Consider the following 15,345-nt stretch of genomic DNA (forward strand, 5'->3'; position numbering starts at 1 on the left):
ACACAGATGTATTAACATGATAAGAGAGTTAAACATAATTTCATAATTTCATAGTACTATTCAACATAATTTCATGACAAAACACAGCTTCCTTCAGTTTCATTTTAAAAGTCGACATTCCAGCAATTGTGATCAAGTGTGGGGGGAGACTGTTCCAGTGAGCTACAGCTCTATACATAACTGACTTTTTAAGTGCATTGGTTCTAGGTAAAGGCAAAGTGAAGTTGTTACCTGAGGCATGCCTAGTGCAATAACTATGTTTTTCAATTATTGGTTGAAGTTGTAAGAACAAAGAAACAGGTTTATGTGAGGTATAAGTCTTTCTCAAGAATATTATAAGACTATAAGCCAGTCTCTCCTCCACCAGCATCCATGCGAGTCTCGCATGCATACTCATAACACTGTCTCTGATAGAGCACCGCAGAGCAAGGCGTGCTGCTCTGTTTTGAGTAAGCTGGAGTTTAAAAAGATCTTTCTCTGAGGCACTGGACCAAACTGTTGGGCAGTAGTTCAGATGAGACAGAACTAGAGTTAATTAATAGTTTGACAGTTGATTCATTCAGCAGATATGTGCACCTTCTAATGTTCGAGATGTTTCTACTCATTTTGGACACTATATTATTAATATGACTAGACCAAGATAAAGTTTCATCCACTGTTACTCCCAATAGTTTGGCTTCTTTAACCTGTTCTATAGCAATGCCTTGCATAGAAAGACACAGTTTGGGTTCAGACCTCAGTACATGATTAGAGCCAATAAACATACACTTAGTTTCCACGACATTCAGTTTTAGCTTATTCTCCAAAACCCACTCTGAAACCAGCATCAATTCATGTTGAAGTAACTTATTAACAGATGTAATGTTTCCTGTGGAGACATGCAATGTCATGTCATCCGCATAAATCACTGAACCTGCAAGCTTTAATGCGTATGGCATGTCATTAACAAAGATGGAGTATAGTAGCGGCCCAAGGCTACTCCCCTGTGGAACCCCACTATTCAGCGTTGCAGTGCTTGAGAGGGTGCCATTAAACATCACACACTGTTGTCGGTTAGACAGGTAACTTTTTAATAATTTAAGAGCCGAATCATTGAATTTATAAGCTGACAGCTTTCTGAGTAATAGCTTATGATCTATGATGTCAGAAGCTGCACTAAAGTCTAACAGTACTGCACCAACAATCAATTTCTCATCAATAATTTTCAGCCAATCATCAGTAAGAGATGTTAAGGCTGAGCAGGTCGAATAGCCAGTTTTGTAGGCATGTTGGTGCTCAGAATTAATGCTATTATCTTCGAAATATTTCTGAATTTGGTTAAAAAGGATTTTCTCCATAATTTTGCTTAAGACAGGCAAAATACTAATTGGTCTGCTGTTTGGTCCTGATAAAGGCTCTCTATTACTTTTGGACAGTGGAGTTACCTTTGCACCCTTCCACAACTGAGGAAAGACACATACGTCGAAACACAAATTGAAAATATGAAAAATTGGCCTCACCACTATTCTAGCCAACAACTACAATAATCTGGCATCTAAATTATCAGTGCCACAGGGATTGTCACATTTAATTGATAAAAGAAGTTTCTCAAGCTCCTCTTCATTGATCATACTGAAACTCAAGCTACATTCCTTGCCCCACATAATTTCTTTTTTTATAATGGAATCTGAAAGCTTACCATGCCCAGGCCACATATGAGATCTGATTGTGTCAACTTTTTTAATGAAATAATCATTGAAATAATTTGCAATATCCTTTGGTTTTGTTAGAAATACACCATCACATTCAATAAATGTAGATGCATTATTTACTTTACACTTACCTACAACATCATTAAGTATTCTCCACATTTTTTTGCTATCATTCTTACACTCTGCAAATTTAGATCTATAACATTGTTTTTTCTTCTGTTTGTTCATTTTAGTGATTTTGTTCCTCAGTAAACGGTAAGCTTGCCATTCCGCTGGGCTTCCATTTTCAATAGCAGACTTTTTTAGTAAGTTTCTTTCTTTAATATGGCTTTTTAGTTCATTGTCAATCCAGGGCGCTTTAACTGATCTAACTGATAGCTTCCTAATGGGAGCATGTTTATCACAAACAGCTGAAAATAATTTCATAAAAGTGACTAATGCGGCCTCTGGGTGCAAACAATCCAGAACAGTGTGCCAGTTCACATTTTGTAGTTCATCTATAAACTTTTTTCCGAGAATGTTCTATAACTTCTTCTTAGTATTACTTTTGGTCCAGCTTTGGGTACCTTTGTTTTTATAGTTAGTGCAATCATGTTGTGGTGACTGAATCCTACAGGTACGGACACTGCTTTTGAACATTCCTCCAGGTTATTAGTAAAGAGATGATCTATGCAAGTTGACGAGAGTGAGCCTTGCCTGTTAATATTAATTCTTGTTGGCATATTTACGATCTGTGACAGGTTACATACAGCAGCCGCATCACTCAGCTTTTTCCTCAATGCATAATTACTATTAAACCAGTTGATATTCATATCTCCCACAAAAAAGACTTCAAAGTTCTTGTCAATTACATTCTGTAGCATATTACATATATTATCTAAATGATCAGCATTCGAACATGGTGGCCTATAACAACAACATATTAATATTGGTTTGCAATAAGGAATGTGAATTTGAAGCCATAAGGCCTCCCCACCATTCCTGCTTAAATCATGTCTGATTTTAGCTGGAATGTGCTCTTTCAGAAAAAATGCTGTGCCACCTCCAAATCTATTCCTATCCAGTCTAAATAAGTTGTACCCTTGTATAGAAATTACTGAGTCCTCTATTGTGTTATCCAAATGGGTTTCTGAAATGGCCATTATGTGGATATCATTGTCATGCAATATTGAGCTTAACTCATTGACCTTGTTTTTCAAACTGCAGATGTTTAAGTGAGCAAATTTTAAACCTTTTTTTGGTATTTTAATAGACATGTATGTCAAAACAAATCAAACAAAACAAAAAAATAAAAAATAAAATGAAATAAATAAAATAAGTAAAATAAAATTTAAACTGACATTTATCACTTAGTCCAGTACCTTCATTTTGGGGTGGAGGCCACAGGGGAGGGATCAGCACTGGTGTTGCGGTTGAGACCAACCCCCCTTACCCTTGGTTAGTGGACAACTAAGCGGTCAAATTTCAGGTATGCAATGTCCCCTCTGTCCCAAGCTTCTCTCAGTTTGGGCAGCAGCTCCCGTCTTTTCTGTCTCACTGCCTCAGAGAAGTCCTCGTTCATGTAGACACCTGGGGCAGTTCTCTTCAGCTCTTTTTTCCTAGACCAGATCAGCTCTCTGTCTTTGAAATTTAAAAACTTAGCCACTATGGGCCTCTGACGGTCACCTGTGGGGTCCCGCTTCCCCATGCGGTGGGCTCTCTTGATGACCATGGCTCCAGCGTTCAGCTTTAACTTCTCAGAGATCAGGCTGCGGACTTTCCTCTCTGCATCAGCTGGTTTCTCTCTCATTCCCTGATTCCGTCAAAAATGAGATTATTCCTTCTTGACTGATTTTCAAGGTAGTCAGCCTTATTTTCCAGTGCTAACAAAGTGTCACAGATGGTGCGCATTCCACCTTCAAGGGTGTTATGATCACACAAAACCTTGGAGATTTTGACTTGCATCTCATCCACTTCCTGCTGTGTAGTGGATGCTGTCTTTTAGCTCCTGAATGTTTCTATTCATGGAGTCCAGACGCTCATTAGTAAAGTCCATGAGTATGCGAACAAACTTATTAAATGTGTCCGCTTGTCTATCCAGCATCTCTGTGTAATGTGCCTTCTGCTGTGCCAGCACCTGGTTGACGTGTTTCCTGACAGCGTCCATAGTAACCAGCTCCGTCTCTACGTCTGCGGCCATAGTAGAGCCTTCACAGTTGGTCTCACCTTTGTTTTTCCTCCCCTTGGACATTTCTGCCCACCAACGGCTGGGGGGTCCCAGTGAGTTGTGACCGTTGTAGCTGTACAGGAGTACCGGTGGGATCCAGCTGAGATGGTTTGCTTCTTTCCAGCTGATTGACAAGAGCTGTCAGCTGACAGACGCTGCAGTAAAGCCTAGCCGCTTGGCTAAACAAACCATGCTCGTCATGGCACTGGTCATTCAAAGCACAAAAATATAGGAACGCACTTTCTGATGCTTGAATTACATCAATCGGGTAAGAGATATGTTGTGTAGCGAACTGAATCTGCCGCTCACATCTGCCACCAATGTTTCCCTCTGGTAACGTTAGAAAGGCATTCTGGCGCCCGCATTCTCGAGGTGTTGGTCAGGCACTAAATTGTTCTCCCATTACAATAATGCCATGCAGGAGGCAAGTAGCTATGGCTTAGACCCTATGGCCCCAGATGAACCTGCCATTGCCTCTTTGTTATTGTCACTAATTTAGGTTCTCAGACCTGATGCCTGCTGCCCCCATCCTCTGTCTGGGCTGACTGATGATCCCCTTGTTGAGAGTTATAACATACTGGAAATTCCTTTTTCACCTTATCCTGGCTCGGTCTCAGACCCTGCAGAAATCGGTTGCAGACTCCTCCGCCCAGACCCTCAGTGATGCATCCCTTCAGGCTTTTGCTTTCATCTTCGGGAAGTTTGGAAGGTTGATATCAACAATGGCACTGGCACACCAGCAGGTCTGGCTAGTGCAGTCCTCTCTGTTAAAGGGATGTCCACACACCCTCTGTCCCTTTTAAGTCATTCCAGGTCAAATGTAAGGGACAGGTGCTTAGTAGGCATCCATGTTATGGATGGCAGATGTTTTCCAGTCAGTGGCGTAGGGGGGCTCGTTTGTATCAGTAGAACTCAAGGATGCCTGTTTTCATATGCCTATTACACCAAACTACAGACACTTACTAAGGTTTACCTTTCAAGGATTCAAAGTGATGTCATTCAGACGGAGATGGGGCAAGCACGTGGGAGCACTGGTGAGGCTACAGCAGCAGGGATTATGTGCTCCACTCCCGTCTTTACACCTGGAGAATGTCCGCTCTCTGGCAAATAAGATGGACGAGTTGCTGCTCCTAACTCATAAAAACTCTGACTTAAGCAGATCTGCCACCCTGTGTTTCACTGAAACCTGGCTCAGTGAACACGTGTTGTGCAAGTGCGGCCGGGTGCGGCCGGGAGTGGGGATTTCAGCACTACGGACAGTACGTAAGAAGACTTGACAAGCGTCTCCTTTTAAATGTGTTTGCTGCTAGTGATATTATACATAATAAATGAAGACAGTGACATATTTTCAATAAAAAACAATGAGTTGAACGTTCATTTCAAGCTTTTGTAGTACAACAAATTTTAGAATTGTGTGAGTGCGGCCGGAGAGCGGGCAGCAGTGCTTGATGCAGGAAACTCGATATGGACTTGAAAATCAGTTTTGGAGTGGGGGGGTTTCAGAGTGGGGGTGGTTCGGAACAGCGGTGTTTCGGAATGGAGGGCTGTCCCCGGCTGGGCAGCACGTCTGCGCTCATCTAGAGCATCATACCTTGATGAAGTGAAAGCAATAAAGATAAAGATAAAATGATAACCCTTTTACTTTTATTATTATTATTATTATTATCTTATTATGCCAACTGAAGAATTAAATTTGTTTTAACTATTTTCTCTAGAGCGCAAACTGACGTAAATGAGCTCATTAATCAATGAGGGGGAAAACAACATGATTCAACGATTAGTCAGCTAAAGGAAAAATCTGTCAAATCAGATTTGACTATGAAAATTCTTAGTTGGGGACACCCCTAGAAGTCAGTGTTGAAGAAGTCATGCAGGCCTCACTTGGAGACTCTCATCATTAACTGTAAACCATTTTATTCACTGCGGGAGTTTTCCTCATTTGTTCTGGTCTGTGTTTACATTCCACCTGGCTGACCAGGTGACAGACGTGGAGAAAAAACATCCAGACTCCCTGCTCATCATCCTAGGAGATTTTAACAGAGCAAACCTCTCTCACGAACTTCCCAGATACAAACAGCATAAAAAATGCCCCACCAAGGACTTTAACACACTGGACCACTGCTACACAGTTTTAAAGGACGCTTATCGCTCTGTCCCCCGTGCAGCTTTGGGGCTCTCTGATCGCCGTCTGTTCCATCTCATCCTGACTTACAGGCAGAAATTAAAAACTTCTAAGCCTGTAGTAAGGATTGTAATGAAGTGGACTGTGGAGTCAAAGCTGGAGCTACAGGCCTGCTTTGAATGCACATATAACAACAACAACAAACCCTGGTTCACACCCAAACTCAGGCGGCTGTGCCAGGCCAAGGGGGAGGCCTACAGGAGCAAGGATCGGGCCCTGTACAAGCAGGCCAGAAACAAGCTGACAAAAGAGATCAGGGTAGCCAAGAGGTGCTACACTAAGAAGCTAAAAAACAACTTCTCCGCCAACGACCCTGCGTCAGTTTGGAGAGGCCTACAGGACATCACCAACTACAGGAGACCATCTCCCCACCCTGTGGAAAACCTCCAACTAGCAGACGACCTGAACAGGTCCACACAAAGGGATTATCTGCACCCCCAGCTTCTCCCTCCCCCCTCTCCACTGACCCCCAAGCTGCAATAAAGGTCTGTGAAGAGGATGTGTTACAGCTCTTCCAGGGACGGAAGAACAGGAAGGCTCCGGGACCTGACGGTGTGTTTCCCTCCTGCCTGAGAGTCTGCTCTGACCAGCTGGCCCCTATCTTCACTTAGATCTGATCGCTGGAGCTGTGTGAAGTACCCTCCTGCTTTAAACGCTTCACCATCATCCTGGTTCCCAAGAAACCCTCCATCACAGGATTAAATGACTACAGGCCCGTCGCCCTGACATCTGTGGTCATGAAATCCTTTGAAAGACTGGCACCAACGACTGCACCTCAGGGGACCCTTCTGTGAAACTCCTGAAGTTTGCAGACGACACTATGGTCGTCGGTCTAATCCAGGACTGTGAGGAGTCTGCATACAGACAGGAGGTGGAGCAGCTGGTCCTCTGGTGCGGTCAGAACCACCTGGAGCTGAACCCGCTCAAGACTGTGGAGATGACAGTGGACTTCAGGAGAAGCCCCCCGACACTGCCTCGTCTCACCATCTTCAACAGCACAGTGTCTACTGTAGACACCTTCAGGTTTCTGGGCACCACAATCTCTTGGGACCTGAAGTGGACCTCCCACATAGATACTGTGTGGAAAAAGGCCCAGCAGAGGCTGTACTTTCTGCGACAGCTCAGGAAGCTCAACCTGCCTCAAGAGCTGCTGATCATGTTCTACATAACCATAATCCAGTCTGTTTTCTGCACATCCATCACCGTCTGGTTTGGATCTGCCACCAAACTGGACAGGAACAGGCTCAAAGGGACATTCAGGTCTGCAGAGAGGATTATTGGGATTGATCTTCCCTCCAGCCAGGACCTGTACCGGTCAAGGGTCAGAAAAGGGGCAGGAAACATCACTGTAGACCCCTCACACCCCGGACACATTCTGTTTAAACTCCCTCCCTCCAGCAGCATCATCATCCGGTGCTACAGAGCACTGTTCGCCAAAACTATCCATCACAAAGACTTCTTTCTTTCTTTCTTTCTTTCTTTCTTTCTTTCTTTCTTTCTTTCTTTCTTTCTTTCTTTCTTTCTTTCTTTCTTTCTTTCTTTCTTTCTTTCTTTCTTTCTTTCTTTCTTTCTTTCTTTCTTTCTTTCTTTCTTTCTTTCTTTCTTTCTTTCTTTCTTTCTTTCTTTCTTTCTTTCTTTCTTTCTTTCTTTCTTTCTTTCTTTCTTTCTTTCTTTCTTTCTTTCTTTCTTTCTTTCTTTCTTTCTTTCTTTCTTTCTTTCTTTCCCTCCCCAGGCTGATGAACTCCTAACAGTCAGAGTGGCAGGAAAAACAGCACTTGCATCCTTGTATATTTTTTATATTTGATGTATATTTGTATACTTTTTGTATATTGTACATTACTGTGTACTCCACCTCTTGGCTAAATTTTGAGTATTCATGTCAATTCTGGTACATTGAGAGCAAGTCTACCGGAGTTAAAATCCTTGTATGTACACATGTAATTGGCAAATAATAAAGCTGATTCTGAAATCATTGCATCATGTGGCCCACAACGCAGAATGGTCATTGTGCTTGACAACGTTGAAGTGTACTGGGACTCAGAGTATGACATAGTCACCTTTGACCTACTGAATAGCTGGAATTAGCATATGGGAGGTGAGAAGAGAGATAAATCAGCTGCACATCAGAGAGACAGGAGGACCTGCTGAGCTCTGGCAGCTTTCTGATCAAAGCCATTTGTCAGTGGCCATGGAGGAGGCTGAACTCTGCTTTCCCCAAGTCAACACCTCCTGCAGGAAGACAAGTCGCCCTCACTTGGAGGCCACAGTCACTCTCAGTGTGCTGTCCTGCATCACTATGCTCACCGTGGTTCTTAACCTGCTGGTCATCACCTCTATCTCCCACTTCAGGCAGAGATACACTTTTTTGCTTGGCTTACAAAGTGTTAATTCTTTGGTTACAGTTACATGAAGAAATGGCTTTGAGCTCTGCAGCATGATGTCACATTTAAGCTGATGATAACTTCGATTATGGTGCTGTTGAGATGTGTTACTGAAACAATTAGTGATGATTTCACACATTTCAGGCTGCTGCACATCCACTAACCTTCTCCTCATGTTCATAAGTAGTGCATAAGAGTAATGTTCTCTTGTTTAGGCCTTTCATTACTGCATACTTGTTATATGCAAATGTGTTTACATCTACAATACTGTGTTATATTTAGGCCTTATTGTTATAGGACAATTCATAGTCTGCTATCATAACTGCTAATAACACTTATTTCTACACATACATATAACAAGTGTATTCAGTGTTGTTGTTTTCCCATTTCAGGCAGCTCCACACCACCACCAACTTCATCCTCCTGTCTCTGGCTGTTGCAGACTTCATTGTGGGTTTCTTGCAGATGCCAGCTGAAATCCTCCTCTATCGAGGTTGTTGGACTCTGGGTGACATAATGTGTGTTGTGTATTACTTTTCAGGTTTCTTTGCTGTCAGTGCATCAGTAGGAAACATGGTTCTCATATCAGTTGACCGCTACATTGCTATTTGTGACCCCATGTTTTACTCCACCAAAGTCACTGTGAAAAGAGTTCAACTCTGCATTTGTCTGTGTTGGATATTTTCTGCTGTTCACAGCAGTTGGATGCCGAGGGATTCGTTGAAACAGCCAGGCAGGTATAACTCCTGTTATGGAGAGTGTGTAATTGTAGTTAATTATATTGAAGGAGCTGTTGACCTAGTTGTGACCTTTTTGAGCCCCTTTCTTGTCATCATAGTTTTGTATATCAGAGTGTTTGTGGTGGCTGTGTCTCAGGCTCGTGCCATGCGCTCCCAAACTGCAGCTGATACACTTCAGCGTTCAAAGCCAATAACTGCTAAGAAATCTGAGATGAAAGCAGCCAGGACTCTTGGTATTGTTGTAGTTGTGTTTATTGTGTGCAACTGTCCATATTATTGTTTCACTGTTGCAGCTGAGAACAACTTGGTTGGGGCATCATCTGGAAAAATTGAAATTTGGCTGATTTGTTTTAATTCCTGTCTAAACCCTGTGATATATGTCTTTTTCTATCCCTGGTTCAGGAAAGCTATTAAACACATTGTATCACTTCAGATACTGAAGCCTAGCTCCTCTGAGGCTAACATAATGTAGAGGCAGACTGTGACAGAGAGACTAAAACTATTTTCTCCCTCTGAAGTGGAAATTATTTAAGTTGTCACTACACTGAATGTACACAACCTAAAGTCAGAGAAAACAACTGAATATGAAAAAAGTAATGGATGGAAAAGCAGTATCTTCAAATCTGCATTACCAATCACTAATCTGTACAAATTACAGAACTATTAGTATTAATCTTCCCTCATTAATTCACAAATACAAATTTAAAGGGTAAACCTGTGAAACCACATTTGCACTAGTTCTTCCACGATACATTTGTGCATAGATTTTACATTTTGTCTTGTTTTGTTTTAGTTTTGTTTATACAAAAGCACAATTACATAAATACACTGTGACCATAATAAGAACACAACAGGATTTGATATTAGAGTATATGTTTGACACAAAATCAGTTCTTTACTATGAAAAATCCTATCGCAAGCCAAAGTAATAACTAAAATAATCAGTCAGATTTATTGATCATGTTTAACAATCAGGCAGGCAACTTCAACAGCATGAAGGGAAAACAATTCATTTTTCATGTGGGTTGATCCACATACTCAGAATAAATGAGTCATGATAATGCTCATACATGTTCAGATTATTTTAGCAAATATAGGATTGTTGAATTCAGTAACCCAAATTCATGAACAACATTTCCACTGTCATAAAATAACTCTGTTGTATAAAATAACTTGGTGACAGTATGCCATACAAATCTGCTCTAAAAGCCCTGACAGAGGCTGTGTACTAAAACAGTTTAATAAAGAGACTATACAGAATATATTATTACATTCTTCCTGACCTCCTGACAGTGATGCTTTAGCACTGGGTGTTTCTATGTCACATATATGCAGGTCAAGTTGTCATACCTACAAAGTCACCTGCCTCAGTACAAAACCCCAACATCATCACCCAAATTTGCTACCTCTATGTTTTTGCAATAAAGAAGCTGAGAGTAGGTCAGTTTGGTTTGTCAACAGTGCTGTACCTAGCACTTTTGGTGTCGTGGGCAAGAGAGGACTGCTACTGCAAGATAGCCTTTTTTTGTATATTTGTGTGAGTGTTTGAGGCACCTAGCCTCAGCCTAGGTTGTGTGTAGGACATTAGCACAGTGTTTCCATGGATTCTGACTTGCAGTGTACATAGCACATGCATGCTTTTAACTCCTGTATGGCCCCCCTCCACACGGAGGATGGCAATGACCAGTTCCTTGCCTGTCTGGGCCTGAACGCCTGAGGACAGGTGACTTTGACAACCCTTGTATGAACAGTAGGTTTATGCCACTGACAGTAGGAATGGGATTTGCAGAAATTGAAGATAATATTAATAATAATAGCTTTATTTATGTAGCACTTTTCATATAGAGATACAGCCCGAAGTGCTTAGCAAGAAATTTCAGATGAAAATGAACAGTAACAATAAAAGAAGAATAAGTGGAAAATATAACCATAGCAATACATAAGAAAAAAAACAAAAACAATTTGGTTTCCAAAAAAACAAAACTTTTACAATGATGACTGTAAAATTAGCCCGAATTGAGGGCCAAATTCAGAAGGTAGGTCTTTTATGTATTTTTTAAAATTTCAAGGGAGTTTGCCTTTTTAAGATCGAAGGAGAGCGAGAAAGCAACTTTACCAGATTTCTTGTGGGAAACATTAGGAAGTTATAAAACAATAGCACTGGTAGATCTGAGGGTTCTTGGTGGGACATAAAATGAAAGGCAGCTGCTGATGCATGAAAGTGCTAGATTATGCAAGGTTTCTTAGATAAGTAAAAAGGACTCAGAAATCACTTCTAAAAGATACAGGTAGCCAGTGCATTGATGCGAGGAGAGCTGTTGTGTGATCGAGTTTTATTTTATATTGGTAAAAATTCTGGCTGCAGCTGCATAAAGAGAGTTGCAATAATCTAAATGGCTTGTGATGAAAGCATGTATCTGCATTAAAAATGGCTGAAATGTGGCAGTGTTCTTCAGATGATGGTGACAAATTATGTTGCCAAGAGGGTGCATTAAATAAGAAAAAGAATAGGACCTAAAATGCTTCCTTGAGGAACACCGTATTCAATAGCAAATTTCTGAGACACATAATCACCAAAACTAACAAAAAAATAAATAAAATGTCTGACTGGTATTAACAAAACTAGTCCAGCACTGTGCCTCCTGAGAGACCAACCTATTTCTCAAGTCGATTGATTAGAATGCTATGATCAATACTATCAAAAGCAGAATTTAAATCTAAAAAAAAGGGGACAGCTCCATTGTTTGAATCATTTGAAAATCTCAGGTTATTTGCTGCCTTTAATAAAGTGGTTTCAGTGCTATGGTTGGGCCAATAGCCAGACTGAAATTTATCTTATTCAGTATTAATATTCAGATGATCACGTAGTTGGTCAAATATAATATGACAAAGCCATACAATTGTGACAAAGCTTTCTGGCCGACTATGGCGTTATATTTGTGTCATGTGGCGCGAGCGGATAATACATCTGCACGCGCGCAAATCTCTCTCTCGTGTAAATTATTTCGTGTCACGCGCACAGATTTCAACTGCCGCGCGCACTTGTTTGATCTTCGCGCACATATTCAGCAACAGAGTGAAGCAGAGGCAGGTGCGTGCGAGTGAAAAACAGCAGCGACACACACAACAACACTGTGCAGCTGCTTTGCGCGTGCTGGCTCGCTCCTGCTCTCGCGCTCTCTCTCTCCCCTGTGCTCGCTCGTGGTGGAGTTCTGCTCGCTTGAAGCAAGGACTTTTGACACTTTGGGGGTGGAGACCAAGGCTGACCCTGGCCCTCTTATGATTGGTCATTTTCCAGCCACCCACATGGGTGCCTTTTTGGTTTTCTGCTGATGACAGCTTCCGTCACAGACAGGAAGCTCAGTGGGTTTTTGTTTTTTTTTTAATTGAAAATAGAACAATTTACAACAATATATGGCAGTTGTTACATTCTTCATAATATGCTCTTACACAGACGGAGCACAGGAAACAGAATAAAACAAAAAAGACATATGAAAAAATATATAAATTAAAATCGCTAAGGGGCCTCTTCTAATAGTCTAATGTTATTAATAGTGTACGGAAGACTTTTTGCTGTTTTCTTTTTCATGTGCTTCAAAGCTTTACAGTACATAGTCAGTTCTTTTTTAAATATCAAAAAAAGGGGTTGTGTTTTAATGGTTGGTTAGCTTGCAGTGGCTAATTTAGCTAGCTAACTAGCCCGGTAAGAAGCTACACGCTGACTATGAGGGAGAAAAACACACATGGAACTTGCTATGGGTTGGGGAACTGCAATAGGCTACATACTTCCATGGGAAATATGGGCTAGAGTGATGCACCATCAAAGTGATTTAATAGTTCTCATCTATTAAAGGTAGAGTCTGGAGTTTTGTTTGTTGCAGTTTGTAAACAAAACATTCAAACTGGGCCCCTCTTCTCTGGCTCAACTGTGTAGCATCCTGCCCCAGACAGCAGCAACAGCAGTTGTCAGGACCATAAAGGAAAGGAATTATAGTCCAAGTGAAGCGCTGGAGCCATGGGCCGATACCCGGCCGATACCCGGCCGTCACCGCCAACGGGAGCCTCCAGAGTTTTGTTGCAATGGGCAGGAGGGCCGTTGTGGTGAGCTGGGAAGCAGGTGTTAGCGGCGGATGCTAACCGCTACCGCTAGCCGAAGTTAGCATCAAGCTAGCTCACTACAACGGCCCTCATACTTATTACCAGTCGAGGCTTTAATTGTCGGTGACGGCCGGGTATCCGCCCGCGGCTCAAGTGCTTCACTCGGACTGTATTTCTTTTACTTTGCGGTTCTGCTGCTGTGAGAGAGACATGCTAGCATTTGCTAACATCCGGGACAGCTAGTGGGGCTAGTAGCCCTCCTACTCTGCCGACAAACAAAACTCTGACACATGCGCATCATAGACTGTAATGGCTCAATGTACAACCAAAGGGGTGGATCAGATTCAAGAGGATTCTGCACTGCTGCCTGCAAGGATGGCTATGGACCCAACAGTATGGAAGAGATGCAACACACTCTTACACGGTCCACCTAAAAAAATAAGAAGGTGGACACTTTGGCTCTCTGGGTTGGCAGTCATTCTTCTGAGTTTGCCCAGGTTAAGAAGTTCCTGCTCAGTCTCCAGCCTGATAATAGGGTGCCAGGTCCTGGAGATGAAATAGATGTTTTGCTATTAACTGCAGCCTTCAGCAGTGTGTTTACAGAAAAAGATGGAACTATGCAGAGACATGGATGGGGACACAGCTTCATGTACCTCATGCTTTTTCTCAGGGTTACTTTGGTGGGTCATGACATGGATCAGAAGTTGGCCATGCCACAATCAAGGAAAAAATTTGGATGTCTTTAGCATGCCTGGGGTTGGATGACACTGCTGTTGCAGCAGCTCCATCAAATGCTTTATTCACGCTACAGCTGGTTGCCCTTTCGATCCTTCCTTTTAAGCCCTACATTGAATGTGTCAGAGGTGTTGATCAGGCACTAAATTGTTCTCCCATTACAATAATGCCATGCAGGAGGCAGGTAGCTATGGCTTAGACCCTATGGCCCCAGATGAACCTGCAATTGCCTCTTTGATATTGTCACTAATTTAGGCTCTCAGACCTGATGCCTGCTGCCCCCATCCTCTGTCTGGGCTGACTGATGATCCCCTTGTTGAGAGTTATAACATACTGGAAATTCCTTTTTCACCTTATCCTGGCTCGGTCTCAAACCCTGCAGCAATCTGGTGCAGACTCCTCCACCCAGACCCTCAGTGATGCATCCCTTCAGGCTTTTGCTTTCATCTTCGGGAAGTTTGGAAGGCTGATATCAACAATGACACTGGCACACCAGCAGGTCTGGCTAGTGCAGTCCTCTCTGTTAAAGGGATGTCCACACACCCTTTGTCCCTTTTAAGTCATTCCAGGTCAAATGTTAGGGACAGGTGCTTAGTAGGCATCCATGTTATGGATGGCAGATGTTTTCCAGTCAGTGGCGCAAGGGGACTGGTTTGTGTCAGCAGAACTCAAGGATGCCTGTTTTCATATGCCTATTACACCAAACTACAGACACTTACTAAGGTTTACCTTTCAAGGATTCAAAGTGATGTCATTCAGACGGAGATGGGGCAAGCACGTGGAAGCACTGGTGAGGCTACAGCAGCAGGGATTATGTGCTCCACTCCCGTCTTTACACCTGGAGAATGTCCGCTCTCTGGCAAATAAGATGGACGAGTTGCTGCTCCTAACTCATAAAAACTCTGACTTAAGCAGATCTGCCACCCTGTGTTTCACTGAAACCTGGCTCAGTGAACACGTCCCGGACAGTGCATTACGACTTGTTGATTCCAACTTTTCCGAGCAGACCGACAGAGCTCAAAAAGAAAACAAAGGGAGGCGGAACGTGCTTCTACATAAATGAAAGTTGGTGTACAGATGTCACTAGGGGTGACCCCGAATAGTCGATGATTCGGTGATTCGATTTGGAGAAGTCTGATTCGACTGCCAGTCTTGTCGATTCGTCGCAAAATGTGGTTATGAAACAAGACCGTACCATTCTGACTATATGGGGGTGCTCACTGCTGCTGAACATCTTCATTTGACATAGAATGTATTTGTTTTCCAGTAATTCATGATATAAAGCCTATTTTGATACAAACATCAGCCTAAT

General features: G+C 42.3%; 1 protein-coding gene across 1 annotated transcript; it reads left to right on the forward strand.

The window, feature by feature from the left end:
• Positions 1-8,267: 8,267 nt before the first annotated feature.
• Positions 8,268-9,672, forward strand: LOC117249554 (trace amine-associated receptor 9-like). Its single transcript, XM_033615282.2, has 2 exons — positions 8,268-8,428; positions 8,853-9,672. The coding sequence occupies exons 1-2, from the start codon at positions 8,268-8,270 to the stop codon at positions 9,670-9,672; spliced, it is 981 nt and encodes a 326-aa protein (XP_033471173.2).
• Positions 9,673-15,345: the final 5,673 nt, after the last annotated feature.

Source organism: Epinephelus lanceolatus, chromosome 14, assembly GCF_041903045.1.
Source record: "Epinephelus lanceolatus isolate andai-2023 chromosome 14, ASM4190304v1, whole genome shotgun sequence".
NCBI classification, from domain to species: Eukaryota; Metazoa; Chordata; class Actinopteri; order Perciformes; family Serranidae; genus Epinephelus; species Epinephelus lanceolatus.